We start from the raw sequence: 15,488 nt of genomic DNA on the forward strand, positions 1-15,488 counted from the left end.
GGAGCAAACCCACCTCCGTACCCCCACCTAAATCTCTAGAGAAAAGTTCAAGCCAACGCCCCGTTTGCCCGTCTTTACTCCCTCCTTCCAATTTTGTTCTTTAGTACAGGAAGTTGCCATTACTCACCCATTCGAAGGACTCGCAAGTTGGAGAGAAGAAAAACCCCGAAGTTAGGAGGCAACAGCAGTCCGCTTTTTCCCTACTGAATGTAACTTGTGTCTTCGTTGAGTTCTGCAACATTGCAATATTCAGCCGTTATACTTCGCTGGTAAATTATATTCGTTATGGCTGATACAGATGCCAGTGTCGCTGCGGGCTGCCTGGAGAAACTGAAGGGCTACGTGAAGACCCGAAAAGGAACTATTCTTGCTGCAGAAATAGTACGTTTGTTTCCATTTACTCTTAAAGCCTCACACAAGGAGTAGACTACTGCTGCAACCTAAACTTACTGCGATTTAGGAGTTTCCAAACTATGAATGAAAGGTCTGTTGTAGAAATACAACATACTACTTTAGGTTTGCATTCATAACCTCACGTAGGCCTCTATTAAGCAATAAGTGAACCTACTACTTTACAAAATGGTATCTTACATCATAACTGAATAGGCTATGTGGGTGTAGTTCATTTACCTACAGCCGTTTTTGCAATACAGATCTGTGAGTATTTCCATGATGGTATTCCAATGATTTGATCATAGCATGATAATGAATGGGGCCATTTTAAAATCGTTGACACAGTTGTCTGGACTTAGAGGAACTGGACCTAGAAGGAGAACCATGTGCTCTTGGAGGTAGGGGCTGGGTTTGTAGGCCAAGGGTTAAGAGCTTCCACCTGTCACTTCTAATGTGGTGTTGTGCGTGAAGCTCCCCTCATTTGGCACGCAACAGTCAAATGCTGACAGTTTAGGTTGAAAATCAGAGTGTACATAGGGTCACATACTACAGGATATACATAATAGTTATGATTATGTGTGAAAGTTAGTCATGGAAGGATGACAGACCTCTCCCTAAGATTGATAAGGAGTTGGCATGCCGAAGAAATTTGACACATTTACTACCTAGCTGTAAATGTGTAAAACTCCTTCTCTTTGACGTTGTGCTCATTAATGTAGCAAGGTTATTATAGTAAACTGAAATTAAAACGCAAACTAATAAACATTTTTTAACTGAAATAAAAATAATTAACAAACCCATCTAAAACTATACTGAAATTATTATCTTTGACCCCAAAACGAACTAAAATAAAATAACCATCATGAATTATGTTAAGATAAATTTAAAAAAAAAAATCTAAACTGTAAAGGGATTTTCAATGGGAGTTTCAAGCTTTGGGGGGGTTTCATGGTACTGAATGTGGCTGTTAAAATGTGGTCAGGAGATGACGTTGTTTCAAATAGGCCTACTTTATGCATCACTATCACTAGCTATCACCAGCTAACAGGGGAAAAAATGTCTAGGTAGCTAACTTGATTCTTACATATACTACTACATGTAAAAAGCTTTGGATTAGTATATGGGCTTTCCTTCCACCATATTTTTGCTCCTGTCTCGACAATATTCCTTTTAAATCCAGGGGCCCCCCCTGGATCAATTTAACCGGAGTTGGAGATCCGAAACGTTCTGCGAGTGTTTTTTTTCTTTACCTCTACTTTACCAATACATTTTCTGTTGTCTCCCTCCCTTCACATTTCTCACTGTCAATTAATAATAATAATTCTTCAAATTTTACTGGTGAAATGTCCATGCAGCATCTGCATACCAACCATTTAGTTTCAATTTCATGGGGCTATTCCAAACCTTAATCCTTCATTTAACCATTCGGAATTAATGTAGGAGGAGCCACATAAAGGAGTGGCAGCTGCAGCAGCAAACCAGGCTTTTGAAAACACCTATGAAATTTGACTTTTGGACCAACTTCGAAATTTGACTTTGGATAAATGTGGATAATCATCAGAATCTTAAGTCAAATTGGGATCTTGTTATCCATGCATGCTTTCTGTCCCTAATACTGAAATTAAAAATAAATAAAATAAACTAGCAAATCAGGTCTAAAACTAACTTAAACTAAACTGAATTTCAAATAAAAATAGAAACTAATAAAAAAAATTGTAAAAAAATTAAAACCTTGTTATGTAGACTAACAAGCTGACCAAACTGGACATGCGCGTGCACCATTGCGCGCACATTGATTTTGTTCACCCACACCAGAAGCAATCAGGACACGCAGGTTGAAATATCAAAACAAACACTGAACCAATTATATTAATTTGGGGACAGGTCAAAAAGCATTAAACAGTTATGCCAATTTAGCTAGCTAGCTTGCTGTTGCTTGTTTATTTGTCCTGGTATATAAACATTGGGTTGTTATTTTACCTGAAATGCACAAGGTCCTCTACTTTGACAATTAATCCACAGATAAAAGGGTAAACCGAATTTGTTTCTCGTCGTCTCTCCTCCTTCCTTCAGGCTTCTTTTTCTTCTTTGGACTTTATATGGCTTTTCTTCTTTGGACTTTATATGGCTTTTCTTCTTTGGACTTTATATGGCAGTTGGCAACCAACTTTACAGCATTACTACAACTGACCGGAATGGACCTAAGTTCATCTTTCAATCCCCCACGTGGGTATATGCTTCTAAAAACCAGATGGGAGAGGACGGACTTGCAGCACGTTGAGCGTCATAAATAGAACCAATTTCTATTTTAGCGACCTGGCCACGCATGAGCTCGCGCGAGCAGTGTGGGTGCAATAAGTGAATAACATGTATGTGTACATTTATTTTGCAGTGCTCGCACACGCGACTTGTCCAGTCTGGTCAGCATGTAACTGTGGCCAAATTCAAGTAAAGGTTTATTTAATCATCCTTCAGCAAACTGTAGCCTATGTCCAGTCATACATGGACATTTGAAATCCAGCCTATATTTTTGTATTTAACCATTATTTAACTAGGCAAGTCAGTTAAGAACAAATTCTTATTTACAATGACAGCCTACCCTGGCCAAACCCTAACCCAGACAACGCTGGGCTAATTGTGCGCTGCCCTATGGGACTCCCAATCACGGCCGGTTGTGATACAGCCTGGAACCGAACCAGGGTCTGTAGTGACGCCTCTAGCACAGAGATGCAGTGCCTTAGACTGCTGCGCCACACAGGAGCCCATCAAATGTAGAACAAACACAACTGTTGAGCACAACCAGAGAGAGACAAAGTGGGTACATGGTTTGATGGAAAGAGGAATGCACTGCAGATGACATCCACAATTATGCACAGGCCAATCAAACTATGTTTTTATTTTCAACATTATGCTAAAGCCATCTGGATTGAGTTAACCAGGATGTATGTAAAGGCACTCCAGGAATGGACATGAATAACTTCAAGCAGGCCAAGTGTGTTTGTACACAGTAGACCCCTTTTAATGTGCTCTACATCCATGAGATGTATTGTAGGGTAGTAAGTGTCCTTTGGGGGCTTTGTTACCCATGTCTAAGTGCATTGAAGAGGGCCATCCCACTACTCTGGTGGAGTTGCTGCATGCATACTGATTGCCTATCTTGTTGCTCAGTGTTCTCATTGCCCTAAGAAATCAGCACTGGTGAATCTCTCCTTTTGTAAAGATAAGCACTATTGGGTATGGTGGGTGTTCTGTTCTAAAGGGGGTGGTAACTCAGAGCTTTCTCATAAAATGAAACAGAATAGAATAGAATTCTAGCGAGTTCTAGAATTTTAAGTTTCTTTCCAAAACACTATATCCACCAATTTTTCACATTTGTGTTTTTTCATTAGAAATGATTGCTTCATGTGTGTGTAAAATATTACTGTTCTCAGATTTTTAATTCAAGGATTTTAGATATCCATTAAAATGGGTTTTGTTGCAAACACTATATATCCATTGTTTAGCTGGAATTTAATATTTCTATACTGTATATTTGACTTATGTGGTTGTCTCACCTAGCGATCATAAAATGAATGGACTAACTATGTCGCTATTTTACATACAGATCTCATATTACTGTATTAATTCATGAAAAAAAAGTGTTTTGTATTGATGTCACAAATGTATCATTTGTACAGTTCTTTACTAAAAAGGTTATTTGTTATTTGACTGTGTAAAACCTAGCAGTGCTACTTATTTCTCTGAGAGTGAGGCAGATATATTGCGCTTTGCAGCAAAACATGATAATTTGTCTCTCTGAAATGAAACCATCAAGTGATAGATTTAAACCAAATACATTTGTCATTGAACAACCCCATTCCATGATTGGTGTGTTTTTTCACCACCTAATCTCTTTCATAAGTTATTAAAAAGTAAAAGATAATTTACCATTTCTGCAAATAGATACATTTTATATACAAAAGTTTGAACACCCCTTCAAATTAGTGGATTCTGCTATTTCAGCCACACCCGTTGCTGACAGGTGTATAAAATCGAGCACACGGCCATGTAATCTCCATAGACAAACATTGGTGGTAGAATGGCCTTACTGAAGAGCTCAGTGACTTTCAACACGGCACCGTCATAGGATGCCACCTTTCCAACAAGTCAGTTCGTCAAATTTCTTCCCTGCTAGAGCTATCCCGGTCAACTGAAAGTGCTGTTATTGTCAAGTGCAAACGTCTAGTGCTGAAGCACGTAGCGCGTACAAATCTTCTGTCCTTGTTTGCAACACTCACTACCGAGTTCCAAACTGACTCTGGAAGCAACGTCAGCACAAGAACTGTTCGTTGGGAGCTTCATGAAATGTGTTTCCATGGCCGATCAGCCACACACAAGCCTAAGATCAACATGCTCAATGCAAAGCGTCGGCTGGACTGGTGTAAAGCTCGATGGCATTGGACTCTAGAGCAGTAGAAACTCGTTGTCTGGAGGGATGAATCACGCTTCACCATCTGGTAGTCAGACGGACGAATCTGGGTTTGACAGATAAACACTTTTGGGATGAATTGGAATGCCGACTGCGAGCCAGGCCTAATCGTCCAACATCAGTACCCGACCTCACTACTGCTCTTGTGGCTGAATAAGTCCCCGCAGCAATGTTCCAACATCTAGTGGAAAACCTTCCCAGAAGAGTGGAGGCTGTTATAGCAGCAAAGGGGGACCAACCCCATATTAATGCCCATGATTTAGGTATGAGATATTCGACGAGCAGGTGTCCACTTACTTTTGGTCATGTTGTGTATGTGTAGAGTTTATTCTAGCAAGGGGGTTCCTAGACTCAGATGCCCGAGGTCAGTGTTTCACCACACGTTAAGAGTCAGTGCTTTGCAGAGGTAATGGAAATTCCAGAGGATGTGTGAGGTTGCTGCAGCCTGGGATAAAGAACGCAGGAATCGCTTAGCTTGCACAGGTCAGGTGGATGACATCACAACAGCCCGGGAGAAAGTATGAAAGTCACAGGACGAGAGATGGTAGGTGTCTCAGACAGTTTACATACTGTAGTTCATACAGGCCAAAGAATACTCCAGCAGGGAGAGGAGGATCATGTGATGTGAGATACACAGGAAGACAACTCTTGCCATCATTAATCAGTTGGGAAATACTCATTTCCTCACCCAATGTTTCATAGTAACCCCATGTACTGTGAAGGATTGACACTATGGGCCTATGGAAGCCATACTCCAAAAGGGTGATTCCATGCCAGTTTAGCCCCAAAAATATTTTTGGTTTCTCAGATTGTTCTGCCAATTCTCACATAGAAACTTAATTGGGACGAAGAATGTTTGATTTGCTTTTTACCTTTGTAGCGCAAACAATTAATTGGTTCATTGGTTTTGAACATGCTTCTGTGAAAGCTAGCTAATGTCAAAGTGAAACATAGTCAGTGGGACTCTCCCTGGATGATGAGCAATCGCTTCTATGTAAGCTGAGTGATGTAGGCATTGCAGTAGCTTGTTCTGTTCTTATTACTGTGCTTAGAAATGGTATTTTGCCTCTCATCCCGATACTATTCAGAGAAGCCAGTTCCGTTGAAACATCAGTTTAACTTTTCCTGGCATTTCTTTGTGTGTGAGATTGTGTATAGTTACATCTCTCTGTGTTTTTGGTTGCCACTCTGTTCCTGTTTTTAGTTTGTTAATATATTGACTGTAATCATTGACAAAATGTTGGTCATTTTCCATAGTCAGCGTATTGAGGACTGAACAGATTCCATCTGGGTCTTCAGTCTGGTCAGAAATGGAGCAGTTTTTCCTGTGGTGTAACAGTGAGATGTCAACATCGCAGTCCCTTTTTTGTTGTGAAGGGCTTTTGGATAGTGGGTGTTTCTCCGTGTGACGACCTCTTCATTAGCCGGTTCCCCTCAGAGCAGCTGGCTGAGGCCAGAATAGAATAGAGCCTCATTGTGTAGGCCCCTCGCCCCGGCCACCCCACAAGTGCACAGAGGCAGCTCGTGCCAGTCTCTGGAACACACGAAGCACTGATGTGTGCTGGGGGGGGAGGGGGCAGTTTATTGCATCATCTGTAGGCTACTACCACGCTTTTTACTGGGTTTGCCCTAACTTGGCTTACTGCTCTGTGGCAGTAAGCCAGTTCATATATATTATTTTATCCCTCAAATCAAAGAAAAAAAGGGTAGCTTTGCAATTGCAAGCAAAGTTGACAATCTCCAATATCTTCCCTGAACATCTAAGTCAGTAACATCTTTGTCATCCTCACAAAGGCTTTGTGATGTCGAGTGGCACCATGAAATGTGACCATTCTTTCAAAACCTGCCTGTGGTTGTATTTAAATATATCTACCCACCCAGAATCATAGCTCAACAGCAGCAACAATAGAGAGATTCAGTAAGGGCTGGTGTTGCTGCTACACTGTGGGCTGTCCAAGTTTATGTACTCTCCACACTGACCCTATTTCACTGGAATGGACTGAAGGGAATGCCAGCTGATTTTTTTATTTATTTTTTCTGATGGAAAAATGCATTCTTGACTTGGTACAGACCCCTCTGTAGATACAATTAAAGCAACATGTTAAAGAAAGACATGCACATGTTTCTGATAAAAAAAGATCACTGGGGATCTTACTCAGTGTGATATAGGCTTCTAAACTGATTGGCTATGTTGGCTACTATGTTTTTTTTGTTGCATGTGTTTTGTGACCGCCTCGGTTGTTTGTGTACTTCGTTGCGTCACCACAGGGTCTTTAACCCCGTATAGATTGTGGTTATTGTGTCCTGTTTGATGTGGGAGATGCTTGTTTGTTTGTTTGACATGGCAGTTATGGTGTCTGTCCATTTGACATTGCTGCCCCCTGGTCTCACTCAGCCTGGATCTTGGAGTAGAAGACTATCGTGGATAAAATATGGTCTTAAGTCAACTGTCATACCATGTTCATGTGGTGGAAATGACTCTGAGATGACTGTTCCTATCACTGCTGATCTGCTGTCTGGGATGAGTTTTAATCACATCATTCAACCTGAACTGCTAATTCAAAGGAAAGGGAGGAATCTGGAGCCAAATTGTTAGTTTGTTGTAAACTACAGCAAGACGTTCCCCAAGGATTCTGGGATACGTAGCAGTAATTTCCTAAAAAGGAAATGTTATGAATAACATCCCAAATTCAAGCAATTCGGCTACAGATTAATTGAGCATAAAATAAATTTTTGCCCTACAGATTTGGCATTTTCTAAGTACCTTTATAAACATATATTACACTGAATATTTTCATGCAGGCTTTTTTTTCCTCTCCTCTTTCTCTCTCTAAATGAATTGTCTGTTCTTTTCTTTCAGCTCATCAGTTTTATCATCCTAATCTGCTATGCTGCATCATTGTATGGAGGTTATTCTGCAGTGGCCATCTGTGAGATGGTGTTCGCCATCATCTTCTTTGTCGTCTTCATGATGGAAATGGACAAGTCCTTCCAGGTGGTCAACTGGATCTGGAGTGTGAGTACAGTATATATGTTTACACATAGACACACACAAACACACACACATGCCTAGAGAGACACACACACACACACACACACAGAAAGAGAAGCACACAGACACAAATTATAGATACATTCATAAAACCAGACAGTAACACAAGGACTTTCCAAGTGCCATTAGAAGGACAATCATTCACTAATGTTGGTCTCTTCCTCTCAGGATCTTATCCGTGCTACTATTGGTGCAGCCCTGTACCTTATCACCTCTCTGATCTGTGTGATTGGTGGAGCCGGGGACGGCGCCCGTATTGCAGGAGGGGTGAGTCAAATGTCTAACCACCCTGAGATTTTGTAATAGAAACAAACTAGAGCATTTCAAACTGCCTACTTCTTCAGCTCTCCAATACTTCAGACCAATTAATCACTGAAAAGTAGAACTTGGTGCTTAGAATATGTTTATATTAACAGTTATTCCATTCCCTTAGGTGTTTGGCCTGCTGGCTGGGATCCTGTTTGCCTATGATGCCTACACCATCTTTCTGGTCATCAAGAGCACCAGGCAGCACACAGCAACGCCCACTGGTGGGTGATTTAGATAAGGTTGCAGCTTTGCTATGAACTGGATCGTTCCACCAATTCGGTGCCTTTTAGAGAATTAATTTGGTAAAAAGAAAATAACATTTGATTTCACCTCATTTTAACATTTTGTCATAAAGAGCACATGTTCAACTTCATAAACACATTTTCCCATCGCAAAAGGTTAAATAAATAAAAATGACTATAGGAAGTGCCAAATAAAGTAACAGGGGAGATAGTAACAAGGTTCACGATTTCATCTTAAATCAGCCATAAATCCCCTTTTGACAGGGGAAATGGAAGCTTTTTGTGTGAAACGGGGATGAGCAATGCAAGCTTCACAAAAAAAAAAAATGTTATAACATTTCTATCCTGTCTGTATATGGGTAACAGGGTGGATGTGTTGTGCTTGACCTGCTCAGTTTTCCACCACAAAATACCAGAAAATGGACAAAAAGATTAGAGTTAAGTTCACGGAACAGGGTTGACCTTAATATGAGGGACAGACGTAAATGAATCACTAATCACATTAAATAATCATCTTCAGAAATTACTTTGTCAAAGCAACAAAATAACTAGGGCTTTACAATGATGGTGGAAACTTGGAGAAATGTTGGGGTTAATTGGATTAAAATCTTCCTAGAAGTCACAGAGGGTGTCAGTCTGAACCACATTGCTGAATTTTGGCACTTTAGCAAGTCTTTATTCATATTGAAAATCTGATTTATTGAATTCTCCATGTGGTCTATATTGAAGGGCACTTAATTGAATCTAACGGGCATTTAAAATGCAATAACTGGTGCACAATTTTTACTTAAAATATCGAAGGGACTCAAAAGTCACTCATTTCGTGGAACGACCCAACTACAGTTTTGACAGACATTTTCTCACCGAATTTGATTTGTTCTATTCTCTGCTTTGTTTACAGACGACAGAGTTTAAGCACTCAAAGCTATACCCCCCAAAAAAGAAAAAGGAAGTTTGTGCAGGAGGAGTCGACAATGAAGAGAGAAAGAAGTGCAGCAGGTTGGAAGGAAGTTTGATGCTCAAATGAAGAGATTAATAGCAGAAATTAACCAATGTTGGGGTCAGAAGAGAGAAACATCTACCGTACATCTATAGCTGACCCAGAGGAGAATGTTACACTGCATTGAGATCTGCATGTTCAAAAGAATTATGTCAATTCCAGGAGGGATTCCCTTGACAAGCGTTATTCCAGTCTCGGTGTACAATTCTACCATCTACCGAAAAGGGAAAGATGTAAATATTATGCAGCATAAGAAGGTGAAAAGCTTTGGTCAGTTTTCATACATCATTTGTTTTCTGATCTAATTAATTAATGTGTCAAAAGATGTCTGTTTGTATTACATCCACTACTAAAGGTTTGGTTTGTATTAGTAATGAGATTGTAGTATTACATCCATAGAGGTGCTCAGATTAATATAACATAATGTAACATCAGCTGTTTACCTTTGCAGTTTTAGTACAAATTACTACAAACGGCATTCTTTCTGCATCATCAACATTTCACCTCAGCGGCAAAGCCCTTTCAATATTCCCACTTTAATATATTATAATTGTGCTGGTCAAATTTAGCTGCCACTTAGTCAATGTTCTCCTTGTGACCAGTGATATCGTTAGCTACACTGAGTGTACAAAACATTAGCAACACCATCCTACTATTGAATTGTACCCCCATTTGCCCTCAGAACAGCCTCAATTTGTCAGGGCATGGACTCTACAAGATGTCGAAAGCATTCTACAGGGATGCTGGCCCCATGTTGACCCCAATGCTTCCCACAGTTGTGTCAAGTTGGCTGGATGTCCTTTGGGTGGTGGACCGTTCTTGATACACACGGCAAACTGTTGAGCATGAAAAGCCCAGCAGTGTTGCAGATCTTGACACACTCAAACCGGTGGGCCTGGCATCTACTACCATACTCTGTTCAAAGGCACTTAAATATTTTGTCTTGCCCATTCACCCTCTGAATGGCACACACAATCCATGTCTCAATTATCTCCTCCCCTTCATCTACACTGATTGAAGTGGATTTAACAAGTGATATGAATAAGGGATCATAGCTTTCACCTGGATTCACCTGGTCAGTCTGTCATGGAAAGAGGAGTTCGTAATGTTTTGTACACTCTGCATAGTGCTATTTGTACAGTAATGCATACTATCAATAGAGCTCTACATCTCTCACACAGTGCCTTTAATACAGCATTTGTTGTAGCCTACCTGGAAACATTTGTAGTGCCTTCATTTTATGGGTTGTTATTTTGCCTCTCTTCTCGACTAGCACTGTTACTGACCACCATTCATTCTGCCCCCATAGTAAGGTTAATGTTCCTTTGCCACCAAAGAACTTCTCGTTAGTAGGCTACTCTTGCCATAGGAAACACACATGTTTTCATCATCCTGGTTTTCACAAATCTAACTCAGGTTAAGTGTGTTTCTTACCTGTTTTTTTGTGTATTTTTTAACCAATGGTAAAGAAGATATTTTAATGACATTTTGTGTTGTACAAGAGAAATGTTACCTCAGTTAGTGCACCATTGTTAAGGGATTTAGACAGTCTGTATGCAGTTATAGAAAACTCTTAAATTGTTTATTTAGAATAAGCAGTTCATTAAATTAATTAGCAGAGAAGGTTATTTTATCAACTGTGTGGTTGACATTTCAGGAACCATATGTTATAATTTTAATATGCTTTAGTAAATGCTACCTTGCCTCCGAAATATAAAATTAATTTTGCAAGGTATAATTTGGCCTCAGTGTTTTATTTCTAACAGGATTTTTAATTTCTTGTTTCATCCTTTTTGTGTGTTTGAAACACTGCATTCACAATGCTTTGCACAATAAAAGCCATTTGTTTTACTCTAAATAATTATGAACCTCTCTAATAACTGTGCTATTACAAATTGTATAATCACATTGTTGTTATATACATAGTACTTACTAGCCTGACGACTCACACTAAATTATTCTGATTCTGTCGTTTGCTACATACCTCCGGTGGTGTGGAGTAGCGTTTGGCCAGAGCAATGATTCTGGTTAGCCAGGCTAACAACTGTGTATACTGGTTTGTGGCATGTACAAGGACCTGAGGGCTATCTCTCAAGCTACCACAAGATGGAAGCAGCTGCCCTTTCAACATGACCAGGGTTCATTCTGTACTTCATTTTCTTCTTCACAAATGGGCCCAATAATAGCAAATAAAATGGAATGCGGCAAAATACTATCCACAATTACTACTCATTGTTTTAATTTTGACTTGACCTAAATAACATATTTAGTATGATTTTCAGGAAACTAGATAAACAAATGCCCTTCCACTATCTTTGGTTGATCCTCCTCAGTAAACCCCATGACCCTTTGTAGGCCTTTTGTTAGACCATAAACAAATATATATCTCCTTTTGCTTTTCCCAAATTCTCCAACAACCCTTCAGCTGATCCAACATGTACCCACACTGTGCTGGGAGTTCTACTGGAAGACCCATTTGCGACCAAGCTTGAACTTCCTGACTGATGTCTTGAGATGTTGCTTCAATATATCCACATAATTTTCCTCCCTCATGATGCCATTTATTTTGTGAAGTGCACCAGTCCCTCCTGCAGCAAAGCACCCCCACAACATGATGCTGCCACCCCCGTGCTTCACGGTTGGGATGGTGTTCTTTGGCTTGCAAGCCTCCCCCTTTTTCCTCCAAACATAACGATGGTCATTATGGCCAAACAGGTCTATTTTTGTTTCATCAGACCATAGGACATTTAATCAAAAAGTACGATCTTTGTCCCTATATGCAGTTACAAACCGTAGTCTGGCTTTTTTTATGGTGGTTTTTGAGCAGTGGCTTCTTCCTTGCCGAGCGGCCTTTCAGGTTATGTTGATATAGGACTCGTTTTACTGTGGATATAGATACTTTTGTACCCGTTTCCTCCAGCATCTTCACAACGTCCTTTGCTGTTGTTCTGGGATTGATTTGCACTTTTCACACCAAAGTACGTTCATCTCTAGGAGACAGAACACGTCTCCTTCCTGAGCGGTGTGACGGCTGCTTGGTCCCATGGTGTTTATACTTGCGTACTATTGTTTGTACAGATGAACATGGTACCTTCAGGCGTTTGGAAATTGCTCACAAGGATGCACCAGACTTGTGGAGGTCTACAAATGTTTTTCTGAGGTCTTGGCTGATTTCTTTTGATTTTCCCATGATGTCAAGCAAAGAGGAACTGAGTTTGAAGGTAGGCCTTGAAATACATCCACAGGTACACCTCCAGTTGACTCAAATTATGTCAATTAGCCTATAAGAAGCTTCTAAAGCCATGACATAATTTTCTGGAATTTTCCAAACTGTTTAAAGGCACAGTCAACTTAGTGTATGTAAACTTCTGACCCACTGGAATTATGATACAGTGAATTATAAGTGAAATAATCTGTCTGTAAACAATTGTTGGAAAAATGACTTGTGTCATGCACAAAGTAGATGTCTTAACCGACTTGCCAAAACTATAGTTTTTTAACAAGAAATTTGTGGAGTGGTTGAAAAACGAGTTTTAATGACTCCAACCTAAGTGTATGTAAACTAGGGACTTCAACTGTAGTTCAGTTCTTTCTGTTTGTATGGTTGTGAGGTATTGTTTGTTTTTGACCACCTACCTGTGTTTGACCATTGCCTGCGACCATGATTCCTGCCTTCTGCGAAGGCATAATAAACATCTGCCGCGCACTACACGTGAATCTACACCTTTTTCTCCCTGAGTATTCATTACAGAATACCTCACCTAAAAACAGAATGGATTCAGCGGAGTTACAACAGCGCCTAATCCAGCAAGGGGAGCTTATGGAGGAAATTTAACATCTTCTCCGCCAGCCTATCCCTACTCCTCCAATGCCCGGTACCGTAACCCATAGCAAAGTCAAGGCCTCCACTCTGCCACGACATCGCCCAGGAGACTGTGCTATTGACTTACTCCCTGGAGTGTCCCCACTGAAGGACTGTGGAGAACTACATTTGATGAATCACTCAAACGGTTTCATTCATCCTTCTTCTTCCCCGGCTGTGTCCAGCTTCTTCTTCGTTGGAAAAAAGGACGGTGGTCTCCGTCCATGTGTTGATTATCATTTCCTGAATGACGTCACGGTCAAGAACCATTCCCTCTGATCCCAACAACCCTTGAACAAGTGGGCCGTGCCAACATCTAAACTAAACTCGACCTGCGAAGTGCATATAACCTTGTCCGTATACGTGAAGACAACGAATGGAAGATGGCCTATATCACCACTTGGTGGCACTACAAATACCTGGTCATGCCATTTGGCCTTACGAACGCCCCCGCCATCTTCCAATCCTTTATGAACGAGGTTTTCCAGGATATGATCAACCGCTTTCTCATCATCTACATTGATGACATCCTGATTTACTCCTCCTCCCTGAAGAAACACACACAGCATGTGCAAAAGGTTCTTCAACGACCCCTTGACCATAACCTTTATGTGAAGACTGAAAAGAGTGCCTTCCATGTAACCTTGGTAAATATCTGTGGCTTTGTACTGACACCTGGAGGGGTCAGCATGGATGAGAACAAAGTCACCGCCGTCAGTAAATGGCCCAAATCCACCACCATTAAGGAACTCCAACGTTTCATTGGGTTCTCCAACTTCTATCGTCGGTTCATTCGGAACTTCAGTTCTATCGCTGCTCCCCTCACTGCCCTTACCAGTCAAAAGACCCTTCAATGGACTGATACCACCCTGACTGCATTCAACAACTTGAAACACCTCTTCACCTCAGCTCCTGTCCTTTGCCAACCTGATCCGACCCTTCCTTTCACCCTGGAGGTGGATGCCTCCGAAGTAGGATCCATACTCTCTCAACAGGTGGGAACACCTCCCAAATCACATCCTTGTGCCTTCTTCTCCAGGAAGTTATCCCCCGCTGAGAGGAATTACGATGTGGGGTACAGAACTCCTCGCCATCAAGATGGCCCTCGAGGAGTGGCGCCACTGGTTGGAGGGCACACAACATCCCTTTTTCGTCCTAACAGATCATCGCAACCTGATCTGGAATATATCAGAGGAGCCAAGAGGTTAAACTCCAGACAAGCCCGCTGGGCTCTCTTCACACGCTTCCATTTTCATGTTACTTACATCCTTGGAAAGAAACGTAAAAGCTGATGCTCTCTCCTGCCAGTTTGACCTTTTGACCAGTAACTCAGACCCTACACCCATTCTTCCTTCCTCTTGCATTATGGGACCGGTACAGTGGGAGGTTCACTCTACCATACAAGAAGCCCTAACCTCAGACCTGGCTCCTCCTGAGACACCAGTTGGGAGGAGTTACGTACCAGCAGCTGTTAGACCCCAACTGATGCAATGGTGCCACACGTCCTTGGGGTCAGGACATCCGGGCATTACACGAACCACCGACCTTCTAGCCCGGAAGTTCTGGTGGTCCTCACTGCCATCTGACGTAAGGGATTACGTACTCTCCTGTCCAATCTGTGCCCAAACCAAAAGCCCTCATCTCCCTTCCAGGAAGCTTCAACCTTTGCCAATCCCTAACAGACCCTGGTCCCACATAGCTGTTGACTTCATCACAGGCCTTCCTGAATCCTCTGGTAACACCACCATCCTTGTCATAGACCGTTTTTCAAAAATGTGTCGTCTGGTTCCCCTTCCTCATTTACCTAACACCATGGAATTGTCTGAGTGTATATTTCAGCAGGTGTTACATCTGTATGGGATTCCCAGAGGACATTGTCTCTGACCGCAGGCCCCAGTTTGTCTCCCGAATGTGGCGAGCCTTCTGTGACTGACTGGGGGTCACCCTTAGCCTCTCCTCCGGGTACCACCCCCAGACCAATGGGCAGACGGAACGCCTGAACCAAGAAATAGGGAAGTATCTCCACCAACAATGTTCTGCCTCTCCACACGACTGGAGTCGGTATACGGCCTGGGCCAAATACACTCAGAACTCACTCATGCACTCATCCCTCCTCCTTACTCCATTTCAGTGTGTCCTTGGTTACCAACCCCCCCATGTTT

General features: G+C 41.5%; 1 protein-coding gene across 2 annotated transcripts; it reads left to right on the plus strand.

Moving 5' to 3' along the window:
• Positions 1 to 78: 78 nt before the first annotated feature.
• On the plus strand, positions 79 to 11,322 carry plp2b (proteolipid protein 2b). Of its 2 annotated transcripts, none has more exons than XM_045696223.1 (5): positions 79 to 381; positions 7,722 to 7,877; positions 8,082 to 8,180; positions 8,347 to 8,461; positions 9,366 to 11,322. In XM_045696223.1, exons 1-4 carry the CDS (start codon positions 286 to 288, stop codon positions 8,449 to 8,451), a joined length of 456 nt encoding a protein of 151 aa, XP_045552179.1. In that variant the 5' UTR covers positions 79 to 285; the 3' UTR covers positions 8,452 to 8,461; positions 9,366 to 11,322. The 2 variants fall into 2 exon arrangements, with proteins under 2 accessions (XP_045552179.1, XP_014002104.1); XM_014146629.2 differs by having other exon boundaries at positions 8,347 to 8,443.
• The last annotated feature ends 4,166 nt before the right edge of the window (positions 11,323 to 15,488 follow it).

The sequence above is a fragment of the Salmo salar genome, chromosome ssa15 (genome assembly GCF_905237065.1).
Source record: "Salmo salar chromosome ssa15, Ssal_v3.1, whole genome shotgun sequence".
Lineage (NCBI taxonomy): Eukaryota > Metazoa > Chordata > Actinopteri > Salmoniformes > Salmonidae > Salmo > Salmo salar.